The 15886-nt window shown below is 40.8% G+C and overlaps 1 protein-coding gene across 4 annotated transcripts in view; it reads right to left on the bottom strand.

Moving 5' to 3' along the window:
• The window catches only part of strada (STE20 related adaptor alpha), a 32435-nt gene that overhangs the window by 903 nt on the left and 15646 nt on the right, over positions 1-15886 (bottom strand). For 2 of the 4 annotated variants that reach the window (XM_034190577.1, XM_034190578.1), the window contains 9 exons: positions 15405-15433; positions 9858-9960; positions 9447-9568; positions 9219-9327; positions 8983-9106; positions 3501-3672; positions 3233-3337; positions 2219-2463; positions 2102-2144 (listed from right to left, as the gene is read on the bottom strand). In XM_034190577.1, coding sequence (XP_034046468.1) covers positions 2102-2144; positions 2219-2463; positions 3233-3337; positions 3501-3672; positions 8983-9106; positions 9219-9327; positions 9447-9568; positions 9858-9960; positions 15405-15433 — 1052 coding nt within the window. Of the gene's footprint in view, positions 1-264; positions 392-2101; positions 2145-2218; positions 2464-3232; positions 3338-3500; positions 3673-8982; positions 9107-9218; positions 9328-9446; positions 9569-9857; positions 9961-15404; positions 15434-15886 lie in introns of all 4 variants that reach the window. The other 2 variants (XM_034190579.1, XM_034190580.1) reach the window with 1 other exon arrangement.

Genomic DNA, 15886 nt, shown 5'->3' with positions numbered 1-15886 from the left:
GCTACATTACATTGAAAACAGAAGAATTAGTTTTTTATAACACTTAAAAGATGTTTATGGACAGAAGACACCAAGTGATGAAGTGCTTCTTCCTTCAAACAAGTCTTAAAGTGTGCGACTGAATGGTGTCTTCATGAACACATATACTGAAAAATGTCTTCTTGAAAAATACACGGCTGCCACAAAAAAAAAAAAAAAAGGTTTTGAAGGCTAAAAAGCATTAATTTTGTCAAGGGCACTAAAACAACCCATAGCATCACTGACCCTGGTTTTTGGACTTGTTGCTGGTCATCAGTCTTTGGTCCTTTAAATACTGACTCATTTGACAGCTGTCCCTCATGGGGTGCCGGTCCATCTTACACATCAGAGCCCCGAGAAGTCCACAGTGTGCCTGGAAACCATTAACGGTTATTCCATAAAGCGCTGCTCCTTCCCATTTAATCCCGAATAGCAAATCAGGGAGCATTTTGAAGTATCACAGTAACTTTGTCATTGAATTTTGTCAATCTTCAACAAACTTGGTATACGCAATAGTTACAGCCATCATCAGCACCAGATCTGATTCTCAAAATCACAGATGGTATGTGGTAAGTTCTGGGTATTAAGTCTTAATGGCTTTAATCATGTTCAAATCTCTAAACGGGGTATTTGTAGTGTCCACAGCTTGAAACTTATTTGATCGAGCTCCATCAGGGCAAAAAATTGAAGGTGAAGTAGTGTTTGCTGCAGTTTTTGTTTAAAGTTGAACAGCTCAAACTTTTTTTTTTGTCATTTTTGGGCAGGTTGCCAGGTCTGCACTTTAAAAGTCAGCCTGTAGGAGTCAAACTGGATTAAACCATTTCATCCAGTTTTTGCACTTTTTTGGATCATGGGTGATCGTAGTAGAACGGCGCCCTGTGGAATAGCCCTGTAACACAAGTCGTCCTTTTGGCACAGTAAAACCTTGACGAGGACTTGTAGGTATAACTTCATATTTTAGTGCTTGATGAAGGTTTGCCAAAGTATCCCGAGTCCCCGTGGTTCTGTTGACTACAGGTGGATGAATGACATCTGAGGGACGACTGATCACAGGGACTCAGTTTAGGCTTGGACCCTTTCCCTGCATGCATCCAGCACTGAAACTGCCTTCAGGTTCCTGTAAACTTAATTTTATTTTTTACTGTAGAAGGTTAACTGTCCAAATTCCTTCCTGTATTTAACTGAGGAACATTGTTTTAAAACAAGACTTATTTTCTCTTGCATTTGTTGATCCTCAGCCCATCTGATCCTCTCTAACCCTGATTTGGTACCAGATCACCTGTTTAAAGTCATATTATTTAATCTCATTACTAATCCAAATTTCCCCCATCCCACTTTTTTTTTTTTTTTTGGTATAATGCTGCAGGTCTGAAATATACGTATTTACAAATGTAATGTTTACAAGCAAAAACATAAATAAATAAAACCTTGTTCATGAGGTCTCCAATGAAATACAAGTCAAAGTAAATGGACTGCATTTATATAGCACTTTTCCATCTGCATCAGATGCTCAAAGTGCTTTACAATTATGCCTCCCATTCACCCAAACACACTCATACATCGATGTCAGGCTGCTGCCATGCAAGGTGCCCACTACACACCGGGAGCAACTTGGGGATTAAGGACCTTGGCTGGGATTTAAACCGAGGATCCTCTGGTTTGAAGCCCAATGCTTAACCACTAGACCATCACCTCCCCATAAGTACATTTAGATATTATTACTATTATTCCAAACCATCCTCACTTTTCTGATTTAGGGCTGTAGTACTTTGGTCAGTGAAAATTTGTTTAAATTTTAAAAAGGTAAATGTCCAGCTGACAAATCTTTCATACATATTCTTACTGATACTCAGAATTCCACAATAAAAACTGGGATAATCGCATTCTGTCTGCATTTTGCAATGTTTATGACTATAAAAGATTTTTAAAATGCAAGCATAAGTTGGGTGCAGAGGTGGTAGTACCTGTTCTACCACAATAAGTAAAAAAAAAAAAAAAAACCTGTAGGAATAAAAAAAAAAAAGATACTCAAGTATTGTTGTCAAAAGTGCTAATGCCTGGATTATTCTGGTATTTTACACACCTGTTTAAAGAATGGATGGCTGATGAGTGTGGTGGCCGAAGGTCTGAAGGAAAGAGAAGCGTAATTTAGTTTTCTCGCTGTTAAAAATGTTACAAGTTAAGCTGGATGTTGGCTAACCTCTTTTCAGGGTCTCGCTGTAGACATAGCTCAACAAACTCATGAAAGGAATGGGAGAAGGTGCGATTGTAGGGATGACCTGAGGAGGAGTGTTCTCCGTTAGTGTGACGCACACCGGCTCCGGGACCCTCACAGATCCCGGAGTCGGCCCCAGATCGGGACGGCTTCAAGGACAACTCCTCGGGAGGTATGGTGGTGGTGTCCAGCAAACATGGCACTGTCCCATTCAGCTTCTCCAGCAGCATCTGTGGACATGAAGCAAAGAGGAGGAAGAGAGTTTCCAAACTAACTTAAATCATTTTCATCTGTAAGTTCACATAGTGTGTTTTACAAACTATAATCTCCCTTTTTTTGTAAACTTGTTTTGCTGTACCTGAAACTTACTCATATTTCATAATGACATGTATATGGGGGGGAAAAAAATGCATAATCCTATATTGGCCACAAGTTGGCACCGCCCAGAATGAGTTACTACCAAGTCCACACTCCATAAAGATCATAAAGATCAAAGCCTACCCTCATAAAATAAAATGGTCTGAATGAGGAGACATGCTGGGTCTAAGTGGAGTGAAATTTAAAAAAATCATGTTCTCAAGCTGAAAGACCACACTTCAATAAAGAGAGGGAACATAACCTTCATATTACTCTGCACGCCAGATGTTTTAGTCTGTTCAGTGGTAACAAAAAGCAGGTGAGTTCTTTGTGCCTTGTACGAGTTTGTTTTACTTCTTGTAGCAATACATATAAAAAATAAATATGACTTATAGACTGGTGTGATTTATAAGTTTGGTTTTTCCTCTTCAGGATGCATTTCTGGACAGATTCAACAAATATTCTGGTGCAACTTGCTTCACTGCTGAGGCAACAACTTCCAGAGCCACTGTCCCAAAAGTAACCACATCGACAGTTTATTTACTAAATTATTTCTCATTAAAATGCTGCCGACAAAAAGAACAGCCAGAAATTACAACACAGCAGAGGAGGACGGAACTTATTTCATAGCGTTCTGCTCACCTGTGTAGCTGGCATGTCTTTGAAGGGCACGTGTCCATTGGCCAGTTCGCAGGCTGTGATGCCGACGCTGTAGATGTCAGACCGAGAATCATAGCCCTGCAAATTCTAACAAAATGATTTCCATATGAAAATACCCTCCTGTTTAAATATGGAGCCATTAGAACCTTGACACTCGGGTGCAGGCCAACATTTTAAAACATTTTTACTGAGTGCAGCGACAGTGCTAATATTAAAGAATTGTAATACTGCTGAGTGGTCAAACCCATACCTGCTGGAGCACCTCTGGGCTGAGCCAAGGCAGCACTTTGACGCTGTACTGAGGAAAGTCGTGGACAACTTTGGCTCTCTGGCCGTGACGGATCAGGCTGAAGATGCTTCTCAGACCTGACATGCAGACCTGACCATCTGCTGAGATCAATACATGGCTCGCCTTCACACTCCTACACGACCACAGAAATGGTTTAACATGGCACTCTCAATGGGAGATAGTTTTCAAAAAATAAACACTCATCCTCCTGTAGCATCGTGTCTCTGTCCTCAGCCAAGGTTTTTGCAGAAATTGGTGGCATTACATTTTGAGTACAACAGAAAATCTCAAGTTTTTTCTCCAACCTGCTTGTTCTTTAAGCTTTTATTATTGGTCATCTCATCACTGGAGAATAGTAATGTTCGCCATTATATTTCAGTAATTTCACACAAATTCCAGTGCTACATTGTCACAATGTCTTCATTTAATGTACTGACTCTGTCTTGGCCTCAGAATATCTGTGGTTTGTTTGAGGTCACTCATTTTTATGGTTTTCTAGTCACCACAGTACTACATGCACACACAGATGCATGCTGCATCTACAAGTAGTAATGGGTAACTAGAAGCACTCAGAGAGTGCAAACCTCCGCCAAGGCCATAGGGTCACTGACCCTAAAGAGATTCCCTCCTTGGCACAGTGATCTATTCAACAATTCAGTGTTACAACCAAAACTATGATGCATACACTTTTCTTTCCTGTATATTTGACATCATTGACCATGAAAACATACCACTAGAACTTGGAATCACTTTCATGTCTTTATTAGTTCAAAGGTTATTGTATAAAAACAATTTTTCGGTAATGGCGGTTTTCTTCTGGATCTAGCTCCATAACATTTGAATCTACATCAAATCTGATGACACCTTACTGAATCAGTACAGATTCAGCTACAATTTGGTGTTAGTTGTGCATCTCTAGCTTCATTTGTCACCTCACACTGACACATTTTCTATTTTCCCTATATTTTTGCATATTCTGGATCACCAGATCCGGAATCTGGATCCAATCATCACCAAACTTTGTTGTTTGATAGAACATTTGACCATGTTAAACCCTAATTTGTTTTTGTGGAGTTAGAAACTAGAATGTCAAAATTCCCCCTATCCCGCAATGGTGAAGAATCCTTTAAAGAAATTCATGGATCCGGATGCCATAGACATCAATCAATCAATCAATTTTTTTATATAGCGCCAAATCACAACATACAGTTGCCCCAAGGCGCTTTATATTGTAAGGCAAGGCCATACAATAATTATGTAAAACCCCAACGGTCAAAACGACCCCCTGTGAGCAAGCACTTGGCTACAGTGGGAAGGAAAAACTCCCTTTTAACAGGAAGAAACCTCCAGCAGAACCAGGCTCAGGGAGGGGCAGTCTTCTGCTGGGACTGGTTGGGGCTGAGGGAGAGAACCAGGAAAAAGACATGCTGTGGAGGGGAGCAGAGATCAATCACTAATGATTAAATGCAGAGTGGTGCATACAGAGCAAAAAGAGAAAGAAACAGTGCATCATGGGAACCCCCCAGCAGTCTAAGTCTATAGCAGCATAACTAAGGGATGGTTCAGGGTCACCTGATCCAGCCCTAACTATAAGCTTTAGCGAAAAGGAAAGTTTTAAGCCTAATCTTAAAAGTAGAGAGGGTGTCTGTCTCCCTGATCTTAATTGGGAGCTGGTTCCACAGGAGAGGAGCCTGAAAGCTGAAGGCTCTGCCTCCCATTCTACTCTTACAAACCCTAGGAACTACAAGTAAGTCTGCAGTCTGAGAGCGAAGCGCTCTATTGGGGTGATATGGTACTACGAGGTCCCTAAGATAAGATGGGACCTGATTATTCAAAACCTTATAAGTAAGAAGAAGAATTTTAAATTCTATTCTAGAATTAACAGGAAGCCAATGAAGAGAGGCCAATATGGGTGAGATATGCTCTCTCCTTCTAGTCCTGTATAATAAAAATGTTATTGTGCTGTTTTGCACCTGTCTTAAAGTAACCCTGAGAATGTATTTGTTATTTAATTTTGTTTTAGCACTCTGGGGTCAGTCTGAACTGGGAGCGAAGAGCTGGATGTACTTGTTATTATTACACTGATAGCACGACTTTGTTTTTTGTAGCCACTAACGACTGGGAGTGAAGCATGCTGGGATCATTCGGAACTGGGAGCGAAGAGCTGCTTTTATTGTCTTTGTAAGAGAGGGAAAATAACTTTCAGATGCCTGTTGATTAAAGAAATTATGTGCGCCAGGGAGGTTGAGTTGGCCACTCACCCTCCCTTCGCGGACACACTAGAAAAAAGGGAGTAGAACCATGCTTCAACAGAGTCTGCTGCGGGTTAACGTACGAACGCCCAGCCGGTTGACAGGCGCACTCTGCTGAAGGTGTTGGCTCTCCACCTTAAAGGCGTCACGGTAAGAGAAAAATGCGCTGCAACCACTTGTGTTTGATGTAACTGCTTTTGTGGGGAATAAATATACGCCTTTTTATTCTAGCAAAATGCAGTCTGTGTGATCATTTCTGTGTGCCGATCTGACCGAACCTTGTGTTTCAAAACAAGTCCCCACCAGTACTCTAGCTGCAGCATTTTGAATTAACTGAAGGCTTTTTAGGGAACTTTTAGGACAACCTGATAATAATGAATTACAATAGTCCAGCCTAGAGGAAATAAATGCATGAATTAATTTTTCAGCATCACTCTGAGACAAGACCTTTCTAATTTTAGAGATATTGCATAAATGCAAAAAAGCATTCCTACATATTTGTTTAATATGCGCATTGAATGACATATCCTGATCAAAAATGACTCCAAGATTTCTCACAGTATTACTAGAGGTCAGGGTAATGCCATCCAGAGTAAGGATCTGGTTAGACACCATGTTTCTAAGATTTGTGGGGCCAAGTACAATAACTTCAGTTTTATCTGAGTTTAAAAGCAGGAAATTAGAGGTCATCCATGTCTTTATGTCTGTAAGACAATCCTGCAGTTTAGCTAATTGGTGTGTGTCCTCTGGCTTCATGGATAGGTAAAGCTGGGTATCATCTGCGTAACAATGAAAATTTAAGCAATACCGTCTAATAATACTGCCTAAGGGAAGCATGTATAAAGTGAATAAAATTGGTCCTAGCACAGAACCTTGTGGAACTCCATAATTAACTTTAGTCTGTGAAGAAGATTCCCCATTTACATGAACAAATTGTAATCTATTAGACAAATATGATTCAAACCACCGCAGCGCAGTGCCTTTAATACCTATGGCATGCTCTAATCTGTGTAATAAAATGTTATGGTCAACAGTATCAAAAGCAGCACTGAGGTCTAACAGAACAAGCACAGAGATGAGTCCACTGTCCGACGCCATAAGAAGATCATTTGTAACCTTCACTAATGCTGTTTCTGTACTATGATGAATTCTAAAACCTGACTGAAACTCTTCAAATAGACCATTCCTCTGCAGATGATCAGTTAGCTGTTTTACAACTACCCTTTCAAGAATTTTTGAGAAAAAAGGAAGGTTGGAGATTGGCCTATAATTAGCTAAGATAGCTGGGTCAAGTGATGGCTTTTTAAGTAATGATTTAATTACTGCCACCTTAAAAGCCTGTGGTACATAGCCAACTAACAAAGATAGATTGATCATATTTAAGATCGAAGCATTAAATAATGGTAGGGCTTCCTTGAGCAGCCTGGTAGGAATGGGGTCTAATAAACATGTTGATGGTTTGGATGAAGTAACTAATGAAAATTACTCAGACAGAACAATCGGAGAGAAAGAGTCTAACCAAATACCGGCATCACTGAAAGCAGCCAAAGATAACGATACGTCTTTGGGATGGTTATGAGTAATTTTTTCTCTAATAGTTAAAATTTTGTTAGCAAAGAAAGTCATGAAGTCATTACTAGTTAAAGTTAATGGAATACTCAGCTCAATAGAGCTCTGACTCTTTGTCAGGCTGGCTACAGTGCTGAAAAGAAACCTGGGGTTGTTCTTATTTTCTTCAATTAGTGATCAGTAGAAAGATGTCCTAGCTTTACGGAGGGCTTTTTTATAGAGCAACAGACTCTTTTTCCAGGCTAAGTGAAGATCTTCTAAATTAGTGAGACGCCATTTCCTCTCCAACTTACGGGTTATCTGCTTTAAGCTACGAGTTTGTGAGTTATACCACGGAGTCAGGCACTTCTGATTTAAAGCTCTCTTTTTCAGAGGAGCTACAGCATCCAAAGTTGTCTTCAATGAGGATGTAAAACTATTGACGAGATACTCTATCTCACTTACAGAGTTTAGGTAGCTACTCTGCACTGTGTTGGTATATGGCATTAGAGAACATAAAGAAGGAATCATATCCTTAAACCTAGTTACAGCGCTTTCTGAAAGACTTCTAGTGTAATGAAACTTATTCCCCACTGCTGGGTAGTCCATCAGAGTAAATGTAAATGTTATTAAGAAATGATCAGACAGAAGGGAGTTTTCAGGGAATACTGTTAAGTCTTCTATTTCCATACCATAAGTCAGAACAAGATCTAAGATATGATTAAAGTGGTGGGTGGACTCATTTACATTTTGAGCAAAGCCAATAGAGTCTAATAATACCCTATAACTAATAATCCCAATGCTAACGCGTTAGCATTGGGATCTGGATCATGATCCGGATCACCACTAAAATTGAATCACTTGTTCCTCTTGTCATTTCCAACCACTCCACAAAATTTCATCAAAATCCGTTCAAGATTAATACGGCCACGTCTGACTCACTTGGCTGTGGCTTGAAATTAGACATGAGTCTAATGAACGGGAACGGGCCACGGCAGCTACAACAATTGTATAATACTCGGCCTAGAGTTTTTGTGACTTGGTCTTGGCGATTCAAGATTCAGCCTTGGCCTCGGGAGAGTCAGGCTTGACTTCAGTGCTAAAAAAAACAATCAAGAGCATATGCAGACAGCATGAAATTTGTAAGACCTTCTGTAATTGGTCAAACAAGACAAACAAACCTACAGAGATGGTTGCAGCCACATCCAAAGCCAAAAGAAAATAAATCAGAAATGTGTTTTCCCTTATTTGGAACATTTTTACAACGAGGACTGGCTTGTTTTCTGGAAAATTACATTGGTTCGGCCAAAAACCATTAATCTCGCATCACTGGTTACTCCACCTTTGAACACTGTAATATTGCAAGGGGACAGGTAGTAGAGAGACACTGCATCCTTGTACAGGATTGGCTGCCACACTCCTCATCCTAGCCTGTGCTGTCAACCTCTCATGGTGTTACATGTATCAACATGTTTGCGCTAGCTGGTGTGCCGTGTACTGACGTGAACATTAGCGGCCGTCTAGTGATGCTGTAAAATGTCAAATGCTGTTTCCATTCTTCAGTAAAATGATACAATTTATTGTTAACATTAATAACTTGTAGAAACGATTATCTTGGATGTTAAATTACAGGCGAGTCTTACCGGTGCACGTATCCCATGTGGTGGATGTACTGAAGAGCTTTGAGCATGCCGAGCAAAATGTAGGCGATGGTCATCTCGCTCATACCATCAGTGAAATGGCTGCAGATCAGATCTCTGGCTGAACCTGATGGTTGGTGGAAGACAGACAGAGGCCATGAGGAAGATGTTACCAAGTAACATCTTCGCATTAATGATGATTTGTTGACTATACAAAGCCACTGAGACTTCCTTCTTACCATAAGCCATGAAGGGGGTAATGACCCACAGCTCATTTTCAGCTATGAAGATGCTCTTGTAGGGCAGAATACTGGGGTGGTGGAACAACTTGGAAACATGTAGTTCACCCTGCGAGGCAGACACTGTATCACTAGGTAGGAAATGGCAACGTTGCTGAGAACACAAAGTCAACTAAGTGCTGGTACAAGAACTGTACTGAGTAACAGCACAAGACGAGTGATACAGACCTGCAGGTAGGTAACCATATCATTCGTGCACGACTCCAGGTCAATCCGCCGGACGGCTACGTGCTCCCCGGTGGGTCTGTACTGAGCCAGGTTCACAGTCATCAAATTATCCAAACCCCGGCCTGACACACAAACACATGGACCTTACTTTTAAAATAACATGGAAGTAGAATTTGAGGACATGCTTCTTGATGACTTAAGTACTGATTTCATACTGTGACGTCCACGGTGCCTACAAAAAGTACGGCCTGGCCACTGACCAAGGACTATCTTAAAGCAATAACATCTTCAACAATTCAAGTATCATCTGTGATAAAAAACTGAATTCACTGATCACTTTACAGTTTTACAAACTGCTATGTAACAAGTGTGTAAAACATCAAAAACCTGGGTGTGTCCGCAGTTACTGACCTATAACGGCGAGGAGCTCGTAGGCACTGCTGTCAGGGAAGAAGGTGCCCATTGTGTCCCGGTTGGGGAGTGAAGTCAGACTCTCCTGACTGTCATCATGGGCCTGGAGGTGACGGAAAGGAAACAGCCAGTGAAGGTGGACTGTGACACTGACATCACACGCAGCAGTGCAGGACTGCAACGAAAAGTCCACAATCAACTACTGGACACTTGGTGCTGTGAGTGATAAGTGATCAGTGCTGATAAAGACAAAATGTGCAGTGAGGTACATGCGTACATGTTTGGACAGTGACAACTGTTGTCATTTTGCATCTGTACATCATCCCGCTGGAGAAATTAAGCAATTAAGATGTGATTGAAGTGTAACACTAATATTGTTGAAAAAAATATGACCAAGGAAAAATACCAAATGCTAATTCAGAAATCAAAATTTGTGCTTGCAGTTAGAAATATTGTTTATTGTATTTTCTGCAGTAGTCATTTTTTTTTTCTTTTTGCTAGTCTGAGGGCTCCTGCAACTTTGAAAAAAAAGTTATCACACATTTGTTATTATTAATGACAATTTATACAGCACTTTCCCATGAATCAAAAGCACTAAACAAGATATACTCCAATAGTAAAAGAATAAATGCCAGTAATAAAAAGTACACTACCATGATCCACAAAATCCCAAATCTGACATCTGATAATACAGGGACAAAAAGATACAACTTAAAATAAGGGTTTTTCCTCTTCAAGAGGCATTTTTTAACTGGTGTAATTTCTATTCCAGTGCAACTTAGGCCCGTTTCCCACAGGGAATTCCCACAAAATTATTATTTTTTAAAAATCATACTGGCTTTTCGTCCACACGGAAATGAAGCGTTGCATCAGTTCTACCAGGACTCACGATTCAGCATTTCTCACAATCAGCTCATCGTCGACAGTCACGCAAATAATGACAGACAGATGCCACCACTAATCCCCACCAGAAACCAATAACATGCAGGTACGTCCTTTAAAAGCTTCCTTGTCTGCCTTACCCATCGCTGTTTTTCAGTTCCTCGTTCGTTGCTCCCTCCGCCACCCCACCAGCTGGTCCCTGTCTGTCAGAGGAGGATGGGCTCCGTCCCTACCTTTCATATCGACAGGATTCAAGATCATTTCATTTCATCCCACCGCCAAGATGGGGGCCGAGGCCAAATCAAAATTACAGCTTTGTATCTACCTTTGTAAGGGCCCTGTCCCACTGGGGAGAGGATCAATTGCGCATGAATTGAGTATACAAATTGCGGGCGTTTGTTGTCGTCCGCAACAAAAATGGCCAAAAATGACAAATGTCCCAGTATGAATTACGGATATATTAATAATATATAGTGAATATATGATGAACAATCACGGTTCTATAACGCATGTAGTGAGGAAACTGATCCGACACATTGAGATTATCACGGCAGTATTATGGGTGTATTATGAATGCATCGTGCACGTGTTGCACATGCACGGCATCTGCATTGAGGTCATAAAAGAAGCGCACTCGCTCCTTTCAGCATCACTATTCACACCAACAATACAGCCTCTGGAGCAAGTGCTGGACTTGGACAAGTAGATTACAGAGTTAATGTTCTTGTTGTCATGCGAGGGTTAACTGTTCGTGAGTTTGGGGAGCGGGAGGGGGGAAGATGCTCGGGGTGTGAGATGGTGTTTTTTTTTTTTTTTGAGTGTGTCACAGAAAACAGACTTCAGCGTGAGTTGTGGCTAAACAGCAACTCTTTCTTTTGTTGGTGTTAAATAAAAGTCCTGGATTGCAGCAGCTACTTCTTTGTGGATTTACACAGCTGGACCAGCACTGACTGGCAGGTATGTCGCTTTCTGCCACATATAGTACTTTGGGTTTACGTGACGTGTTTGTTATGCATTCACAGATTGTCTGCAAATCAGCTGCAAAGCAGATGTAATAAAAACGCTTTATTCGTGGCCAATTTGTATGCATTCGCTACAACATATTTTAGTTTGTGATGTGGACATGATGGGCACGCAATATATCTGTTTTACACACTGTCCCGGTCCGCTGCCAGGCCGCAAATTCCCGTCAGTTGCAGATATAAGCAGTTAACGGCAGATATACAGCGCACAGAGTGAGTATGTATTATGTATGAACTGAGTATGTATGGAGTATGTAAGGTGGATGTCATCCGCATCCAGATTTTTGAGCTAGTCAAAAATCCTGGCTGCAGACATGCGTGCCTCTGTGGATGATCACGGGCGTGTTCGGATGATGGCCGACTCATACAGGCATGTTACACGGATACTGCGGATGTTTGGTGAATATGGGCCAATTTTGTGTGTAATCCATACGCAAATCCTCCTAAACGCCAGTGGGACAGGACCCTAAAGAATATTATCTCCTTACACCGGTTATGCGCATGCTCCATGTTTTAGCGGCTTCATGTGGACAGAGAGATTTCTTGAAAATGTGCTGTGTTTACAGAAGACTTTTTGAAAAGGACAAAGATAAAAAGAAAAAGATTGTATAGGGAAAGTTCTGTATGTTTGTGGACAAGGCCTTATATATGGGTCTTCCTCTTCAAGAGGCATTTTATTTTTAACAGGTGCAACTTATACGCCGTAAAACACTGTATATATTAATTGTAGCCCAACATGTCTGGTGTGGACCATCCCTCTCACCGACCCACTCAGGAAAATATATTAAAACAAGAATTTTTCTTCATTCAAATGACAGAAACAGACAGACTGCTGTAGCAAACTGTGCAGGCAAGCTGTATGAGTGTTACAACAGTTTCCGCGGTTACTAGAATGAACACACACGCTTTCGAAATTGGAACCGTACACTTCCTTGAATTTAACAATACCCAAATTGTCTTCAAAATCAGAATCTAGCCTATAATCACTAAAGATATACATTAAAACTCACTTAAACCATCATCGTATAAACCGGACACTCGCATTCACCAGACAAAAGCAAAAGTGCCAATGCTTTTGTCTGGTTTTCCATGTCATAAACACTGTATGTATATGGGTGATTCTTAAGACTACGGGCACTTATTATGTTCTTTGATCGTATTGTATGAAAAACAGAAAAAAGGGGAAATTTCACACTTTTATAGTTATCTTTACAATGAACGTGTGTTGACAAATTTGTTCTAGTAGTCTATGATGACTTTTTCACCTTTTTTCAGCATCATTATATGCAAATATTGCAGTTTTGTGCTTGTCCCACACCCAGACTTTTGATCTTCAATGATAAAAATGAATGGTAAAGAAACGTTTTTTCTAATGTTTTAAAATATCTCTGAATAAAATATCAGTAAAATAATCAAAACATAATTGGGGTATTCAGTGTCATACAACTGTTGTGATTTTTTTTTAAACAAAATGTAGTTGTCCCACACTATTGCCGTAATTTCCACCACAACACTGTAATGTCCCTAAACAGTTTGTATGAAAGATTGTTTGGGTAGTTTCTATGGAGATAAACAGTGACATCAGAGCACATGTATATAGCGCCAAATCACAACAAACAGTTGCCCCAAGGCGCTTTATATTGTAAGGCAATGTTGTGGTGGAAATTACATTTACAAGGCCAATAGTGCCCGTAGTTAAAGAATCACCCATATACTGGATTTTGGAAAAATGATTTTTGCTCACATCACACAAAGCATCCCGCCCCATCGCAATGCATTCCCATTAACCCCCCCCCCATATACCGGGCAGAGCAGTTTGGACGTGCCCAGTGACAGAGATACGAAATGAAGTTCAGTCATGACACCCGCCGATTCAGGAAAAGTGGGTACTGTATTTCCTTGATTAAAAGCCCGAGCCTGTACTTCCTTGATTAAAAAACATGTTCAGACACGAGACCTAAACAAGGCTGGCAATTATAAAAAAAAAAAGCTGCTTGTTGCCTGCACTGTAATATGGTGTTAAGTTTCACACACATTCCTGGGTGTGATCAACCAATGACAACCGCTTTAGATCAGAGCCCTCTGAGGGGCTGCACACTCTCCCTGTAGCCTGGCGCGCACCTGTTAAACGACAGAGACCACAAGGGCTATGATTGGTCACTGTTTTCACTCCTTCCTCTCCAGTCACATTTTAATAGTTTTTGCAGTGCTCACACTGCTTACATTTAGATCACGGATCAAATACGTGTGGCAGAAAAGTCCACAAATATGACAAACTTACAACACAAAGTCCGAAAAAGACTCTCAAATGACCTGCAATTCATGGAGAAATTGTACGTATCATACAGTTTATTTGGAGGTTGATGATTGTATAAAGAAGTGGAGCTTCTTGAGGGGTAAATTAATCCAGAAAAAGCTGCTGTTCCTGCTGTAAATTGCATAAAGACATGACGCAAAACTTTAAAAGGGTCATGCGCATGTCTACATTATTACATGGCCACAGAGTTACAGAGTTGGAGAACCATAAATCGGGCTTTAAGATTTTAAGGTACCACTCCGCAGCGGACTAAGAAAAAGAGTGATTCGACCAAACGTCATCTTTTTAATGCATGTAATACTGGCGCTTATTTAAGGCAGGCGTTTATTTTTTCAGACAAAGTTTTGACCCAGTCATTAAATGAGGCAGGTCCCTATTCAAGGTCAGGCTTTTCATCAAGGAAATACGTCCTAATTAGTACTGGGGATTCCCCGTAAATTGTTCGGCACTTCCTGACTTTAACTAATCTGTTACATACCTATAATGGATTTTGTCTGTTTTATACATATAGCAGATTTTGATTACAACAGACAAAATTTGTTGGGCCACCCAAATCCATTTACTGTACTTGCATATCAGAAGAAAATTTGGACAATTCATGAAGCTTTGGACAGTGTGCTAAATGCCATCTACTCTATTACCAAACATGAAGTTTCAGTTTTGTACACTTTACATCAAAAGGTAGCATGATGTTAAAAATTAAAGATGTTGTGGCAGCCATGTCACCAATCGGAAAATGCTGATCTAATCACATGAGCAGCGTAGAAACTGCCATGATAATTAGATACAGGACGTGAGCCAGACAGTATTAAAGCTAAACACATGGAACACCAGCGACCTAAAGCCTGCAACAACGCACACAGGAGCTGACATCACAGTGCGAGTGCACTATGACTTCACCATCAACTCTGCAACAACACCGTCAGCACAGGCAGCCAAAGACGCAGCACTCACAACGCAAAACAGCCTCAAGAAAGAAAAAAAATTAGACAAAACTTTCAGTGAGGGGACTAAAAACACACCAAAATCCAAAGGAAGCAGTGACCTGATGCACAGCGGGCCATGTCAGACAGGGTCGTGTGTAGGCTGCACAAGTGTGTGTTCTGCAACACTGTATCATCCTCAACAGAAGAGCCGGTGAGCGAGGTGCGGTGGCCAACACACGGTGTCACGAACTGGAAACTCATGCATATGAAAATGTGCAAAGCCTCCAGATTTGACAATTCTATGTGTAAACCTGTGAGTACACAAACACGCACACATGCACGCAGGGACGCAAAAGGCAAATGGAGGATGCTAATGCAGAGGCAGGAGTACCACACTTACTTTCCTGTGCGAAAGTCCCTGAGCTTGTTCTGGGGTAGAAAAACCACATCAATGACATCAAGACACATTCACACAAAAGAAAAACTGGAGAAGGATCTGTGTACAGAGTAGAGCCCGACCGATATAAGGCTGGACGAAATTCTCGGCAGATATGAGCCTTTAGCTAACATATTGGTATCGGTGTTATTTTGCCCCATATAAAAACTTTTATTTTACCAAATAAACAATGCAGAAAAACACTTGAGCTGTTGGAAATGATGTCATAACATAGTTTCTCCAGCAGTACACATTGCCATGGCATTGTTTACAATGCTGTCAAGCATGGCTGGTACCCCATCACCCCTTGGTCACATTAGCTACAAGACACAGATGCAAAGTACCAGCTGCCCTTCATTTTCAATCAGAGTGGGTGTTTTAACAGTGACAGAGTTTGCTATGCCATGAGCTAGGTGGGGACAAAAGTCTATTTTATGCAAATGCTG

This window comes from Thalassophryne amazonica, chromosome 16, assembly GCF_902500255.1.
Source record: "Thalassophryne amazonica chromosome 16, fThaAma1.1, whole genome shotgun sequence".
NCBI classification, from domain to species: domain Eukaryota; kingdom Metazoa; phylum Chordata; class Actinopteri; order Batrachoidiformes; family Batrachoididae; genus Thalassophryne; species Thalassophryne amazonica.
This window is presented reverse-complemented; position numbering and strand designations above follow the sequence as displayed.